The 16455-nt window shown below is 60.9% G+C and overlaps 1 protein-coding gene across 4 annotated transcripts; it reads left to right on the forward strand.

Annotated features, from left to right (window-relative positions):
• The first annotated feature begins 5726 nt into the window (after positions 1-5726).
• Positions 5727-15024, forward strand: BBC3 (BCL2 binding component 3). 4 transcript variants are annotated; one of them, XM_060651570.3, is made up of 4 exons: positions 5727-5828; positions 9644-9932; positions 11432-11622; positions 13923-15024. In XM_060651570.3, exons 2-4 carry the CDS (start codon positions 9659-9661, stop codon positions 14037-14039), a joined length of 582 nt encoding a protein of 193 aa, XP_060507553.1. In that variant the 5' UTR covers positions 5727-5828; positions 9644-9658; the 3' UTR covers positions 14040-15024. The 4 variants fall into 4 exon arrangements, with proteins under 4 accessions (XP_060507553.1, XP_060507552.1, XP_060507554.1 ...); XM_060651569.3 differs by lacking the exon at positions 5727-5828 and adding an exon at positions 6757-7079; XM_060651571.3 differs by lacking the exon at positions 5727-5828 and adding an exon at positions 7610-7709.
• Positions 15025-16455: the final 1431 nt, after the last annotated feature.

Consider the following 16455-nt stretch of genomic DNA (forward strand, 5'->3'; position numbering starts at 1 on the left):
CCCCCCAGGATGATGTCATCGCCTCATTCTGGAGGCTGAGTAATCCTCGACTCCGCCCCCCCCCCCCTCCAGGTACCGGGGTAGGGGCAGGCCGCACCTGGGCTCACCAGGGTCTGGAGCTAGGTGCTCTTTTCCGTGGGTCTCTCCGGGGTGGGGACTGAGGAATCTGAGCCTCTCTGGAGTGGCCTGGGGACTCACATCAGGGTCCCTTGAAGCCGGAGGCTCCCAGCCCTGGATCCCTGGTGGCCAACTAAAGGCACTGGAAGGCTGGAACTTCCAGACCTGGGGGCCAGGGCATCCCAGGGTCCTGGAACTGGGAAGAGGCCCCCTGCAGCGCTGTGAGGTCCTGGGTCACCTGGGCAGGTGTTTGGGAGGAGGGTGTCTGAGACACTTGGGGCTTAGACTCCCGGGTCCTTGGCATTGTGAGGCCTGGGACCCTGGTGTGGGGGAGGGGGGCTGGGGGGGGGGGTGAGTGCCAGGGAGTACAGAGGGCAGCTGTGGGGTCAGATGTCTGGGTCTTGGGAGATGACCAAGCTGGACCCTGGGGGAAAAGGACTCCGAGGGGAGGGAAACGAGCGGTCTGCACCCTGGGTCTGAGCAGGTGGTCATCTGGATGAGTTAGACACCTGAGGGTCTGGTGCCTGTTGGGGGGAGGGGTCTTCCAGTACCACTACGGAGGCCCCGGAGGCCCAGGGGCTCTAAGGCATCTCAGGGCCTGAGGTCCAAAGGCCTGAGTCCCTGTTTGGGAGGGGAGCTGGGATGCTGTGTCCTAACTTTCACAGCATCAGGCAGGCCTGGAGTTCCCTTTCGGGGGGCACCCTCAGCCCTTGTTTCCTGGGGCTTGGAAACTAACATCCCCTGGGGTGAAGGGGCTCATATCTTTGATGTCACAGAGGGCATGGGCATGCCTGGGTCCTTTGGAGAGGGCGGAGGCAGTGGGGGGGGGGCACTCCTGTCTTTATGGGGTCAGGACGCTGGGTCCTTTTCGGAGGAACAGGGAATCGTCAGCTTCTTTTTCAAGATGCCTGACTCCGGTTTGGGGGGGGAGGGGGGTGGGTGGCGGAGGACAAACAGCCCCTGCCTTCGTGGGGTCAGGGCGCCCAGGTTCTCCTCTGGGAGGGGAACGCGTGGTCCCTGTTTTCACAAGGCCAACTCCTGCGTACCTTCCCGGTGGGGTGGAGGGACGGGATGCGCGGCCCCTGTTTCCAGCCCATCCCGCGTGCCCATCCTCGCCCGAGAGTGCGGGGCGGGGTGGAGGGGGAGGGGATGGGACGGTGCCCAGCCCGGGCCTCACCCCAGCCCGGCCGCAGGCTTGCAGGCCGTGCGCCCGGCAGCTCCCCGGGGCCCGGCTCCCCGCCCCCCGCGCCGAGGGCTCCCCCGGATCCGGGCGGGCGGGCGCGGCGGCGGCCAATGAGCGCGCTCGCCGTCTCCGGGAGCCGGGCCGGCTCTGCCCGCCTGGCATTGGGCACGCGGTGGGCAGCGGCGGGCGGGGCCTGGGGGGTCCTCGCGCCTGGTTGGGCCAGGCTTGTTGCTGGGTAACGGGGCGGCGAGTTTCCCCTGGCAACGGCGGCGGGTACCGCTCACTGGCTGGCCGGGAAGGAGGGGGGGCGCGGGCGCAGGCAGGCCCCGCAGACCCCAGCAACAGCGCGCGGCCCCCGCCCCGCCGGGGAGCGGTAACCTTCACACGCGCCGGCCGCTCGGACCCTGCGGACACCGGCGCCCCCGCCCAGCCCCCACCCGGCTCCGGTCCAGCCTCCGGGCCTGGGAGGCCGGCTGCACCCGGGAACCCAGGAGCCCCCCCCCCTCCCCACCGTGGAAGGCCAGGACTCAGCCCCTGCAGTGAAAAGTTAAGTCCTTCCCAACTCCCTCTCCCCGAGCTGAGAAATCTACTTACCCAGCACGGCATACAAGATCCTGGGGAAGGTAGTGGGTCTGCAGGAAATCAGCGGGGCCATCTATTTTATCTATTTTCTTTAACCAGTATTTCCCACGGAAGCAACCACGGAGTGGGGGGGGGGGGGGAGCCCCGTTCTAGGTGCGCGACAAACAGAAACCCACGCAATCCCCACATTTCATTTTGGGTCCCATGGTGACCCTCTTTGCACAGAGGAGGAATCAGAGGGAGGAAGCTACTTTCTCAAGGTCATCATTTGAACCCAGGCGGCCCGACTCCAGAGTCTGGGTGCTTTATCACTTCACTGTGCTGAATGTCCCTTCGAGAGGCCTTCTGATGCACAGCTTTTTTTTTTTTTTTTTTTTTAATCGTTTTTATTTTGTAAGTAATCTCTATGCCCAACGGTGAGGCTCGAACTCAGGCCCCCGGGGACCGAGAGTCACCTGCTCTACCCACGGCGCCAGCCAGATGTCCCGAGGCATTCATATTCAAGATGAGAAACCGTGCAGGTCAAGCAAAGCGCATCAGTGGCTGGCCTGTGGCCACCAGTGGTGGCCACTGGTCTGAGACCCCTGCCCCAACCTGAGAGTCTCAGCTTGAGATCCTTGTTTGGGATTCTCAGAGTCAATGGACTCCCACACTGGCAGTATTAATGATGGGTAACATGTATCATTAATCACCCACTAGGCCTCAGAGCTTTATTTATGTTTTTTGATTTTTTTTTTTTTACATTTATTTATTTTTGAGAGAGAGAGACAGAGCACAAGTGGGGGGAGGGGCAGAGAGAGAGAAAGAGACACACAGAATCTGAAGCAGGTTCCAGGCTCTGAGCTGACGGCACAGAGCCCGACGCGGGGCTCGAACTCACAAACCGTGAGATCATGACCTGAGCCGAAGTCGGACGCTTAACCGACTGAGCCACCCAGGCGGCCCCCCCCCCCTCTTTTTTTTTTGGCCTTCTTACTCTTCAAAATCCTATGAGGCGGGGGCCTGTGCTGTCCCAACTCAAAGATGAGGAAATTGAGGCTCAGACACCAGACCACAGGCCCAGGGCCACACTGCTAAGAGGTGGGCAGAGCTGGGGATCCTAACTCGGGCCATGGAGACCCAGAGTCCATTCTCTTTGGTGAGCTCTGCAAGCAGGCTCGGGGGGAGGGGGGCACAGCTTTGGGGATCCTGACTGATTTCCCTGAGCCAGCGGCTTTCAGACAGGGGTGATTTTGCCTCCCAGGCGATATTTGGCAATGTTTGAAGACATTTGGTGATTGTCACAAAGGGTGGGGTGCTCTAGCGTCTAGTGGGTAGGGGTCAGGGAGGTCACTGAGGGCCCTACAAATCACGTGACAGCCTCCATGCTAAGGAATCCTATTTGGCCCCAAACAGAGAGGAGGTGGAGAAACCCTGGTCTGTGCCAAGCCTGGCCCGCTCTGTCCCCTGTCGACCACCCCACCCCTGAGCCCTCTCATGTTCTCTCCTTCTGACCCCTCCCTCAGTCTCTGACTTTCTCCACTTCCCTGAGCTGAGTCTTCCTGTCTCTCTCTGTCAGTATCTCTCTCCGTCTGTATCTCTGTTTCTCTATCAGAGGTGTGGGTGACTCCTCCCATCTTAAGAGACCCTTGTCCCTTCCCCACTCCACCCCCCCAAAAAAAATAGACCCTTGTCTCCTATCCAGGGGAGCAGGGACCAGAGGCAGGGCTGGAAGGAGACCCAGAATGCTCTTCCAGGAACTTAGAAGACAGAGTCCCTTGGTCCCTCAGGAGACCAGGTAGAGGTGGAGGTGGGTGGGGCCTTCTCCTTCCCTGGGCCCCTAGGATAGGGGGCTCTCAAAAAGGCAGCCCTCCCAGCCAGTCACAAACTTTATTTTTCTTTGCCCACGCAGTTTGTTACGCCTCTAGAAGGAAAACACCTGCTCCACTTAGCCACAGTCCTCACTACTCCCTGTTGCCTTACACTGGAGGCACTTCTCTCACTTATCTAACGATGGCTCTTGAGGTTGAGACCCCTGGTCCGGGGTGATAGGATACCAGCATTTGGGACAGGATCTGGACTAGACAATGGGAAGGATCTTAACAGGTGACCATGTTGATGGCCTGGTAAACTCTTGGCCCACACCTCTCTCCCCACCAATTGTCACACTCGGTTGTTTTGTTTTGTTTTGTTTTGTTTTGTTTTGTTTTGTTTTGTTTTGTTTTCTAACATTCCAACACATCTGGCTTCCTGGTGTCCAGTGTTAGATGAGGCAGCTGGAGGGGACAGATCGGTAAGTAAGGACAGACTGTGAGCTAGCCCAGGGCTGGGTTTGCCAGGCACAGCGCAAACACGGACAATAATTAGTATTACTAGTGATAAGAGCTAACATTTATGAGGTGCTCACTATGTGTCAGACGCTGCACTCACTTGACTCCCATGCATGATCTCATTTCATAAAGGTCTAAAGCAGCTTTTCTCAAACACCTTTAAACTTGGTTTACGGTCAGAAACACACACTCTTTGTGACCTGGTATGTATTCCGGATGTATAAAGAAATTTTTCACAAAGCAACATTTTCCTTTGACTTCACGATAGTTTTAAATGATATTCTTTTTCTTTTCTTTTCTTTTCTTTTCTTTTCTTTTCTTTTCTTTTCTTTCTTTCTTTCTTTCTTTCTTTCTTTCTTTCTTTCTTTCTTTCTTTTTCTTTCTTTCTTTCTTTCTTTCTTTCTTTCTTTCTTTCTTTCTTTCTTTCTTTCTTTCTTTCTAAGTCTGGTCATGAGCCACTCAAGTCACAAGTCAAGGGATTGGCTATAAAGGGGCACCAGGGGAGTATTTGGGGTGATAGAAATGTTCCGGATCTTGGGGTGCCTGGGCGGCTCAGTGGGTTAAACATCCGACTCTTGGTTCGGTCATGATCTGACAGTTTGTGAGTTCGAACCCCCGGCATTGGGCTGATGTGTAGAGCCCGCTTGGGATTCTCTCTCTCTTCCTCTCTCTCTGCCCCTCCTCTACTCGTGCTCTCTCTCCTCTCTCAAAATAAATAAACTTTAAAAAATGGAAAAAAAGAAATGTTCTGAATCTTGATTGCGGTGGTGCACGCACATTTACACACAGCATACATTAGTCACAACTCACCAAGCCTTACACCTAAAAGAGTGAAGTTAATTACGTATAAATACAGCTCAATAAAGTTCAGTAAAAACAAGATCCACAAAAGTGATTTCACAATCCATGGTTTGCTCATGATCCCCAGTTTGAAAAACACTGGAAGGGAGGAAGAAAAGGGAAACGAATGAATGAAGGAAGGGAAGGAAGGCTGAATTAGTCCCCAGTATTTATTTATTTAGTGAGTAAGCTCTACACCCAATGTGGGGCCCGAACTCATGATCTGGAGCTTAAGAGTTGCTTGCCCTTCGGACTGAGCCAGCCAGGCGCCCCCCAACACCCCAATATCTCAAGTCAGGAGATTTCACAGGAGATGTGCATTTCCTGTTTCTCCTGGGAAACGGAGGGACCTGGCCCCCGGGGGGAACCACCTTTGAGAACCTGGAGAAGCCCACCTTTGCTCGCGTCTGGCATCCTTCTCAGCCAGCCCAGTGCTGGGCACTCAGACGCCACTGGCCCTGAGTGGGGGGGGACATAGAGGGAACTGAAGGTGTACAGGAGACAGAGCTCCGGAGCCCTTGGCGGGAGGCGGGAGGGGGGGTGGCGGGGGGAGGAAGGATAGGGGGTCACCAAGTCCAAGAGAGGGCAAGAATGACAAAGAGAAACTGAGAAAGGGAAGTGAAAGCCAGAGGGCAGGGGTGTACCTCAGTGCAGGGGCTGCCCGGGCATGTCCCCGTCAGGTGCCTGGGGCTTCCTTCTTCCCTGGGTGCCCCGTCAGATTTGTGGCAAGTGTGGCTAGGTGTGCATGCTCCAGAGTGTGTCCTGTCAGTGGGCCAGTTACCGGGAACCTTTTACAGGTGTGACTTTGTGACCGTATCGGGGGTCAATTTTTGTTGATGTCTAACTCGATCTGTGTCTGTGAAAGTCCATTTCTGACAGTTGTAACGTGCCAGCTGTGAGTTGGTGTGGGCGTGCTTGCGTGTGTCCCTGTAGGAGTGGGAGTGTCACCTAGATCGCGCTGTGTGTCCAGGTGTCCCTGTGACAGGTGTGTGTGTGTATGTCCCGCTGCGCCTATCAGGAAGCGTGCGTACGTGCTCAGAAGCTCTCAGCCTATGAGTGTGTGTGTGTGTGTGTGTGTGTGTGTGTGTGTTGTGGGTGCCTGTTCCGTGGGGACGTCTGTGAACACAGTTTGTGGGTCTGGATGCGCTCATCAGTGCGGGTGCTTGTGCAACACACCCCCGCCATCGTGTCGGTCTGCGTGTCCCTGTGACCCTCTCGTCCAGCCGGACTACGCGTTTGTGCCTGGGTGTGGGAGTGTGTGTGTGCCCCGGTGTGGGAGTCTGCACATCCACGCCCCCGCCCAGGGTGTGCGTCTGTGCGTGGCCGTGTGCCTGCGAGTCGGCGTGTCCCCGTGGCCCTGTCAGCACGTGACTTTGTGTACCCCGGAGCGCCAGTCGGTCAGCCCGCGTACACGTCTCCGGGCGCGTGGGTCTGTGGGTCTCAGTCAGTGTGTCAGTGTGTCAGCGTGGGTGTCCGGCTGTCCCGCTGTCTGGGCGGGGCCCCCGTCCGCGCGCCTCGGTCCCCCTCTCCCCGGGGCCAGGCACTGCCCCGCCCCCGGCTGCAGGGAAACCCCCGCGCGGAGGTAGGGGGCGCGGCGCGCGCCTGCAAGTCCCGACTTGTCCGCGGCGGGCGGGCGGGCGGGCGGGGCCGTGGCGTCACGCGGGGGCGGGGCGTGGGACCCGCCGGGCGGGGGCGGGGGCGGGGGCGGGGCGGGGCGGGGCGGGGCGGGGCGGCCGCCGAGCGGGCCGGGGATCCGCCGGGCGGCCTGAGACGCGGCGCGAGCCACATGCGAGCGGGCGCCCGGCGGCGGCGGCGGCGGCAGCAAAATCGGCAGCGGCGGCCACGACGCGGACGCGCCTGCAGCCGGAGCAGGAGCAGCGGCAGCCACAGCCACAGCAGCCGCCACTGCAGTTAGAGCAGCAGTAGCAGCGGCCGCGGCAGCAGCAGCAGCAGCCGTCGCAGCGAGCGGCGCTCGGCGGGCGCGCCCTCTTGAAGGAAGCCGCCCGCCCCCCCATCGCCGCCCCCTCCGGCGTGTTCATGCCCCCGGGGTGAGTGTGCGCACCCCGAGTCCTCGCTGGCCGCGATTGGCCAGGCCGGGTGGGCTCCCTGGAGGAGGTGGCAGGAGTGCGCTGGGAGAGCAGTGGGGGCGCGCTGCATCCCCACGGCGTGCCTCCCTCTCTCCCCGCCCTCCACCCCACCAGCGACCCTGGGCTGGGGTCGCTGGGCGGGAGGCGCTAAGGGTCCGGGAGCGCAGGTGCCTCAGCGGTCTGGCGGGTTTGTTTACAAACAATGGGGTGCGGACTCGGCAGCGCCCCCTGGCGGCCAGTGCGGGCCCGGGGAAGTGAGTCGACCCCGACTGCCCCGGCCCCCGCAGTCCGGGAGGGGCGGGCGTGGGGGGGGGGGGCCGGCTTGTCGGGGCGGCCACACCCCAGGCGCGCGCCCGCTGGGGGCGGCGACAGGGGGCGGCACGCGGGCCGTGGAGTCTGCGGCTCCTACGGGCGGGGGCTGCGCCCCAGCAACAGCCGGTTATTGGCCCCGCGCTCGCCTGGCGGGCGGGGCGGGCGCACGTGGCGGCGGCGGGGTGGGGGGGGGGGTGCTGTGACAGCGGAGGGGGGAGTCTGGGCCCGCCGTGGGAGCGCGCGTGTGCGGGGTTGTGGATCTGCAGGTGTCTCGCCTGGGTGTGTGCGTGTGCCTGTCTCCGAGTTTCTGCTGGGGTCTGCTGGGAGTGGCGGTGCCAGTCCAGGGGAGTGTTGGGGCTGTGGCCCGTCGCCGTGGGCGCTGGAGTCCCCGTGTGCATTCATGTATGCGAGGCTCTGTGTGTGCCCTGCCGGAGGGGTGGGTGTTGTTTATGTGTGCTGTACCTGGGGGGGGGGGGGGGTCTCGGTGAGAGTTGTGTGTGTGTGCGCGCGCGCGCTGTGTGGGGGTGACTCCGTGGGTCTGTGTCGCCTGCGCGTGCCACGGCGGGTGGACGGAGTGTTTGTGTGCTGCGAGAGTGAGCTGTGTTTGTGGGTCCGTCTGTGTGTGGCTTGCCCCATGTGCTGGGCTTGCGTCCACGGTGTGGACTGTCTGTGACTGCGTGTGTGTGCATCTCCAGGGCATGTGTCTCAGCTAAGCGTTTGTGACGGTGCGCGTGCTGAATGCGACGTCTGTGTGCTGTCCAGGCGCGTGTGTGAGTTCTCTCGGTGTCTGTGTTCTGTCCAGGTGCGTGTGTGCGCGCGCGCGCGCGCGCGCGCGCGCTGGGTCTGAGGGGCTTCTCTCTGTGATCGGCTGGCTCATGTGTGTCATGTGGGCTGCGTGTGTAGTGTTTATGTCGGTCACGTGAGACCAGTGTTTTCTGTGGGTGCTTTAGGTGTGCGTTGCCAGGGCTGTGTGGGATTAGAGTTGGCCGCGGTGTGTGCGTGTGTGTCCGGGGCTGACAGTTGGCGGAGGAGGGTGAGTTGATGTCTGCTCGCCTGCATCCGTGGGTCGTGGCCCTGGCCGTGGCCCGGCATGTGTGGTGATGCATCTGGGTCCGGTGACCTGTGCCTGTGGGGGCCCGACGTACATGTGTCCTGGGGGCCGAGAGTTGGTGACAAGGGGGCGTGTTTCGGTCGTGTCGGTCTGCATGTGGCCGTGGATGTGTTTCGTGTTGATGGGCGCGTAGGTCTTACCTCTTGGGTGTGCGGGGGGGGGAGGGGCGTGTGTGTTTGCAAAGTCTGGCAGTGCGTATTTAGTGTGTTTCCGTGTTTTCGATGGCTGCGTTGCGTGTGTGTGTCCACGGGCATGTCAACAGTGGGTCAGCATGTGAGGTTCTGGCGGTCTGTGTGTGTGTGTGTGTGTGTGTGTGTGTGTGTACAGGGATGGAGGGGACGGGTCGTGCCAGCCAGTATGCGTTGTGTGTCTACGCCTTCGGACGGTCTGAGTGTCTGTATGTCCACGTTGTGGCCACTGTGTGTGCGTCCCGCACTGGGTAGCAGTGTCGGAGACCGTAACCATCTCGGTGTTTCTGTGCAAGTGGGAGATGAGGGGGGAGGAGGTCAGGCTGGCCAGTCCTGAGTGAGTCCTTATCTGTGTGCCGTGGGCCTTTCGCACCCATCCGTGGTCTCTTCCATTGGGGTCCTGCATGAGTCCCTGTGTGTGCCCATCACTGTGTTCCGGAAGTTAGCCCCACCAGGCCATGCCCCCCCACCCCGGGGGACTCCCAGGCTGGGTGAGTTTGTGTTGTGAGGCTGTCAGCTCTCATACACACACACACACCTGACAGACCCCTCCATCTGGGTCCCGCGTGAGCCCTTGGACTTGCTGTGCCTCCATCCTGTACTTCCTTGTCCCTCATGTGTGCCCATCACCATGTGCGCGGGAGGCTGTCCCCACCGGCCAGGTGCCCCGCATCAGACCCTCGGTGGGTGTGTGTCTTGTGGGGCCATCAGGCACACCTACAGTCCCCCATCCGGGGCCCTGTGTTCTGTGGGAGCCATCCCTGGGCTTCCCTGCCCCCCCCCCCGAAGTGTGCTGATGGCCGCGTGCAGGAGAGGGGGTGTCCCGTGTCCCCCAGGTAGGGTGTGTGTATCGTGGGGCCCTGGTGCCCTCTGCACTTCCCCGCTGACCGCACCCCTCTCCCCCTGTCCTGCAGGCCCCAGGGAGCGCCATGGCCCGAGCACGCCAGGAGGGCAGCTCCCCGGAGCCCGTAGAGGGCCTGGCCCGCGACGGCCCGCGCCCCTTTCCCCTCAGCCGCCTGGTGCCCTCGGCCGTGTCCTGCGGCCTCTGCGAGCCCGGCCTGCCCGCCGCCCCCGCCGCCCCCGCCCTGCTGCCCGCCGCCTACCTCTGCGCCCCCACCGCCCCGCCCGCCGTCACCGCCGCCCTGGGGGGCCCCCGCTGGCCTGGGGGTCCCCGCAGCCGGCCCCGAGGTCCGCGCCCGGACGGTGAGTGCCGCCCCACAACTGGCGCCCCGGGATGCTGGGAGCCGGGAAAGAGACACTGAGGGACTGGAGAAGTGGGAGCGAGTGGGGGGAGGCGGCGAGCCGGCCGGGCCACAGGGAGGGTGTGGCCAGTGTGGTCTTTGTGTTGCAAGAAGCAGGAAGAAGGAGTGGGAGGCTGGGGGCGGGGGGGGGGGGGGGGGGAGTGGGTAGGAAGGGGGGAGGCCGAGTGGGAAGTCCCTCCTGGAATCTGACTGCAGTCCCCGAGTTGCAGCCCACGGCCTTTTCCGGGCCTGGGGCAGCAGCTGTTTCCCAGCACCGCCCCCCCCCCTCCCCCCGCCGCCCCCCTAGTCTGGGTCTCCTTAACCTCCCAGAGGACCGTGGTTGGGGAGAGTGTGGGCAGAGCGAGAGGACTGTCACTTCAGGACTTAGGGGAGGGTGGCCTTTTGCCTTCATCTGCATCTCCGGCCAGGGCCGCCCCTCTCCGCAGTCCGGGTGGAGAGAGGAGAGGGGGAGGGGCCATTGTGCGGGGAAAGTGGGGGTGGGGGAGGCGGGAGTGGGAAAGTGAGTCTTGGGAAGGGAAGGGTTAAAGGTCCCCTGCCGGATGGGCTGTTAACCCTGTGGTGCCCTGCTCGCCCCATCGCAGGGAGCACACTCGGTGGCAGGGAAGACGCTCCTGGCTTCTCTCTCCACCCCAACCCCCGCACCCTGTGCCTGAAGCCCAGGGAGGTCAGGGGAGAGAAAACTTCCCCGGCTGAGTTCCCCGGCAGGCAGCGGGGGCAAGAGGGGACCCGGTTTCAAGCCCACAGTCACAGGTGTGGAAACTGAGGCCCCGATCTTAGGCCTTAGAGATCCCTCACACCAGGACCTGGTGTGGCAAGGAGGGAGGAAGAGACTTCGGGGCTGCTCAGAAGGGGGTGAGGCAGGAAGGCATCTCCCGAATCCCAGCCCCCGCCAGGCCCGAGCTCGGAGGCAGCCAGTCTGGCCTTCTGGTCTCCATGCCCCTGCCACATCCGGGGGGTGTGGCTTCACTGTGGTTGGACACGAGAGGGCAGGAGACCTGAGGCTTGTGACTGGGTGTAGTCAGTCGCCTTATCCCTATGTGACCTTGGGCCACTTCTTAGGGTGGGCCTTAGTTTCCCCGTCTGGTAAATGGAGCAGGCAAAATTTGGTCCCGTTTTGGAAGAGTTAGGTCGGATAAGAGGAAGGACTTCCAGACTAACATGGGTAGTGGGGGTGGTAGCTGGCTAGACAGGTGGCCCCCAGAGAGGCCTCCTCCGGGCCTCTTCTTGCTTTCTGGTGCCTGGGGAGTAGAAGCTGAGAAACCTGACTTTAGGAGGGGAAAACAGAATTGCTAGAAATGAGGCGGGGAGTAGAAAGGAAACCAGGAGGCTGGAAAAGGGAGAAGCGGGCCCTGGCTAATTGGTCCCTCGGGAACACCTCAGGGCCTGGAGGGGTGGTGGGTGCTGATCACGCCCCCCCCCCCCCCCCCCGGCTTTCCCCAGGTCCTCAGCCCTCACTCTCGCCGGCAGAGCAGCACCTGGAATCGCCGGTGCCCAGCGCCCCGGGGGCCCTGGCGGGCGGCCCCACCCAGGCAGCCCCGGGAGTCCGGGGGGAGGAGGAGCAGTGGGCCCGGGAGATCGGGGCCCAGCTGCGGCGGATGGCGGACGACCTCAACGCGCTGTACGAGCGGCGGGTGAGTGCTGGGGGAGGGGAAGACGGCAGGTGGGACTTCCCGCCCGGGAGGGGGCTGCGGGCCGCCCCGCCAGATGTGCGGCAGCTGCCGCCCGGCGCGGCGGGGTCGCGCCGGGGACAGGCAGGTGGGAGGGGCGGCGGGCCCGCGGACCTGCCGAAGGGCCCGCGCCGCGGCGGGCACAGCCCGGGCAGGGGCCCGGACCGCCTCGAGCGCCGCGGCGCGCCCGTGGCCCGCGGCCGCGGGGACTGAGGGCGGCGCTCGGCGGAGCGGCTCATATATCCCGGGCTATTTATAGCCGGTGAGTCAGCAGCGGCGGCGCGGCCGCGCCCGCCCCTCCCACCCGCCGGCGCGCGGCCGGCAGCGCGTCACCCGGCTTCCCGGGAGGCCGGGGGCGGGCCCTGGAGCCCCGCCCCGCGGGACGCCCCGCCCCCAAGCCCACACCTCGGCCTCTAAAACAAAATCTGTGAAGCCTGCAGCGGAGAATAGAGAAAAACAAATATCAGCGCGCTCACCACCCGGCTCTGTCCAATCCGAACATTACACCCGCACGGCTTGCTTATTGAAAGAAAAACAAAACCCGGATGTTGTGAAGCCCCTCGTTCCCTTCCCTTGACCCTCTTCTTCTCCTTTCCAAAGCAAACCTCTCAAGTTGGCTTGTTCCCTGACCCCCCGGGTGCTGATTCTTTCGCTACGTATTTATCAGGCCACAAACAGTGCTTAGGTTGGTAGGATGCTTTTTGGCTTAATGTACACGACACGGTGTGTTCCTCTCCAAACTTTCCCCCTCCCTGTATCGTGCTTTGAGATTGAGCCATGGGGGCAAAGAAGCTTTTAGCTCATACATTTTCGCTGCTGTGTAGCATTCTATCGGATCGTATAGTATCCTTGTTCATTTTCTCACTGGTGGGTATTTAGGATTTTTAAAAATGTTTCAAATGTTACTGGCCTTTTTTGTTGCTTGTTTTTCTTTGGCGGTGGTGGTGGTGCTGGTGGTGTTTTTGGTGTCTTCCAAACGATGCCCATCTCTGGTGCACTTGTGTGTACCCCCAGGGTAGATCCCCGGGTGCTGCCCCCCCCCCCCCGGCTTTACTAGATGATTGCCAGCTTGCTCACAGAGATGTCTGTGCCAGGTGGCACCCTGTAACAGTGTGCCATTGGTAGGCTTTTTAACTAATGTCATTCTGACGTGCCCCCTTTGCTACCTCCTGGCTGCAGGAGGGAGTAATGAGGCGGCAGGGGCTGGAACAAGGCATCCCACACCCTGGCACCCACTAGGATCATTAGGATGGCTTCTCTGACCTTGTCCTCAGCTGTAAGATGGCTTTCTCCTCTTTTCATGGGGCTGAGACTAGGTGGGCCCTGCTTTTAAGCACAGGGCCCGGCCATGCACTCAGGATAGGAGCGGGAGAGTGCTACAGCTTACGTTTAATTTTTACCGGTGGGGACTCTTTGCGTGTATCTGGTATCTTTTGTTCTCGCTTTGCTAGCAGTTTGGAACTGAGAGGGGCCTGGAGGCCACCCCAAGCCTTCATCCTGTCACTGGGGAGGAGGGCAGGGGGTTAGCTTTGCCTGGATATGTTTCCACGCAGCCTCCACACAGAATGTGAACTGTGGTTCTCAGTTCTTGTCCTTTTACAGATTGTTCTAGAATTGCTGAGACCGGGGCTGCTGGGCGGCTCCATCAGTTGGGCGGCTGACTTCGGCTCAGGTCATGATCTCACAGCTCGTGAGTTCGAGCACCACGTAGGGCTCTGTGCTGACAGCTCAGAGCCCGGAGCCTGCTTCGGATTCTGTGCCTCCCTCTCTCTCTGCCCCTCCCCCGCTCACACTCTGTCTCTGTAACCGTCTGTCTCTCAAAAATAAACATTAAAAAAGAAAAATAGAATTGCTGAGACCGTGGGCTCCCTGCTCCCTTCTCTCCCGCTTGCCAGCCTTTGAGGGGAGGGTGGGACAGGCTGCCATCCAGACTCCCCTGCCGCCTCCCCCACCCCCAGCCTTGGCTGACTTTGGTGACTTTCGGGAAACTGGAGACAAGGGGCACCCCTGCTCCAAGCAAGCACTGTGCTGAGAGCATTCTGTCTTGTCTGCATCCTCTCCATCCTGTTCTGCTCTAGACGAGGATGCCCTCGTCCCTTGAGGTGGTGACATGAGCCCAGGTGGTCGAGGAACTGGGACTTGGGCCCAATTAACGACAAGAGTACCTAGGCTCTGAGGGTTGGTTCAGACTGCAGATCGCTCTTAGGACTGTGCCTCCCCTGCCACTAGCCCGCTCCAACCTCCTCTTCTCTCTCTCTCCCTAGAGACAAGAGGAGCAGCAGCGACACCGCCCCTCACCCTGGAGGGTCCTGTACAATCTCATCATGGGACTCCTGCCCTTACCCAGGGCCCGCGGGGCCCCGGAGATGGAGCCCAATTAGGTGCCTGCACCCGCCCGGTGGACGTCGGGGACTTGGGGGGCAGGACCCTCCCACCTCCTGATGCCCTGGCCAGCGCGGGGGACTTTTTCTGCACCATGTAGCATACCGGACTGCCAGCCCTGCCTGTCCCAGGGGCGGGCCAGGGCAGCCACTCCAGCCCCAGCCCCGGCCTGGCCTGGGTGCACTGACGGAGATGTGGACTCCTGGGTCCCTGGCTGAGAAGCCAGGGGAGAGAGGGCTGACGGACTGAGCGTCTGAAGGCGGCGGTGACGGAGAGGGTGGGGACAGAGCCGCCCGCCTCTGCCGCCCACCACCATCTCAGGAAAGGCTGCTGGTGCTGGCTGCCCGTTCCAGCTGCAGGGGTGACACTGGGGGAGTCTCCCTCCCAGTGCTCCTTCACTTTGGGCCTGGCCTCAGGCCCCTGGTGCTTCCCCCCCTCCTCCTGGGGAGGGGGCCCGTGAAGAGCAAATGAGCCAAACGTGACCACTAGCCTCCTGGAGCCAGAGAACGGGGTGGGTCTGATTGGCTGCCCCAGCCCAGCGCCCAGCCATCTTCCCTGAGCCAGCCGGCGGGTGGTGGGCATGCCTGCCTCACCTTCATCTGGGGGTGGCCAGGAGGGGCCCAGACTGTGAATCCTGTGCTCTGCCCGTGACCACCCCCCGCCCCATCGATCCCATTGCATAGGTTTAGAGAGAGCACGTGTGACCACTGGCATTCATTGGGGGGGTGGGATATTTTGGCGGAAACCGCCCCAGCCTTAGTCCCCAGGGCGAAGCGCTGGGGGGAAGACAGGGGAGTCAGGGAGGGGGGGAAATCGCAGAAGAGGGAGGAGTCTGGGAGTGGGGAGGGATGGCCCAGCCTGTAAAATACTGTATATGCGCTGCTGTAGATACTGGAATGAATTTTCTGTACATGTTTGGTTAATTTTTTTTGTACATGATTTTTGTATGTTTCCTTTTCAATAAAATCAGATTGGAACAGTGAATGCTTTCTGCTTTCTTTCTCCCCTGCATGCTCTGGTCCAAGCCTCTGTGACCCCTATGTGGGAGGAGGTGGGAGAGGGGGTCCATGGAGCACATCGGTCTGTCTAGCTGTATCCGAAGCGAGACTAAACAGCACGGGTGCCACAGTATGTACCCAGTCTTCACGCATCCCCATCAAAAGCAAAGCCTCATGGAGGGCAGGGTTGTTTTTTTTTTTTTTAAAGACTTTATTATTATTTAAAAAATATTTTGGGGAGAGCGCAAGTGGAGGAGGGGCAGAGAGAAGGGGAAAGAGGATCCGAAGCCGGCTCTGCGCGGACAGGCTGACAGCAGCGAGCCCCATGCTGGGCTCGAAACCACCAACTATGAGATCGTGACCTGAGCTGAAGTCAGACACTCAACAGACTGAGTCACCCAGGCGCCCCTAAAGATTTTAAAGTAATGTGGACACCCAGCATGGGGCTTGAACTCACAACCCAGAGATCAGGAGTTGCAGGCTCCACCCAGACAGCCAGCCAGGCATCCTGAAGGCAGGATTGTTTTTATCTTTTTTTGGTGCTTTCTTCTCACTTCTTCCCTGCTGGAGGAAGTATGTCCTGGAAGCTCCAAATATTTACCGAACAAATGAGTGACCTGTAACTTATTCAGAAGCACCACCATGAGGAGTCCCTGGGAAATGTGTTGGTAAGGAGGTGGACCTTGTCCCCACCCTCAAGAAGGCAGGTGACATCTGGGAGAGCACCTCAGGCTAAGATCAAAGTGAAGCTTCACCTACACGCGGCTGCCCTAGAGCCTAAGACGCGGCCTGGCATAAAAAGCCTGTAATTAATTAGCGGGGCCCCTACCGCTATCTTCCTGAAAACGGGCAACTGGCCAAATGCTTTCCCTACGCCCTCTCCTACACGACTGGCCCAGACACAGGTTGTGCTTCGGGGAGTCCTCACCCGTAAGGGGGAAATTCAGGGGAAATGGTCCTTCTCCTGAAAGACCGGGGTAAGGTAACCGGGATCCATCACTTTGGACAGGGATTTGGCAACAGCTCGTCAAGCAAAGGATGCGCGTAATCTATGCCAGCAATCGCCTTCCCGGGTGTCCTCCCTTAGCAGTGGACGCGCACAAGTGTCCATGTGTCGGCCAACCATGCGACACGGTATCCGACAGCAGTTGAAAGGGTCTCAAGCCGTGCAACAGAACAGACAGCACTTAGCCGGAATGAACTAGAACACTGCGAACGACAAATGATGGCGAGGAAAGCAAGTGGCAAGGTGGTGGTGGGTACTTGGGTGCGTCTTCTTCTCCAGATCGTCCCTTGTGCTTAAATGCCTGTGCACAGAGCCGGAGGCCCCTGGCCGGGGGGTGGGGTGAGGGGGGGTGGTGTTCACACCCAGCTGTGTGGCAGCCGATGCTTCCTGCCCCTGCAACCGACTCCTTCC

This window comes from Panthera onca, chromosome E2, assembly GCF_046562875.1.
Source record: "Panthera onca isolate mPanOnc1 chromosome E2, mPanOnc1 haplotype 2, whole genome shotgun sequence".
Taxonomy (NCBI): Eukaryota; Metazoa; Chordata; class Mammalia; order Carnivora; family Felidae; genus Panthera; species Panthera onca.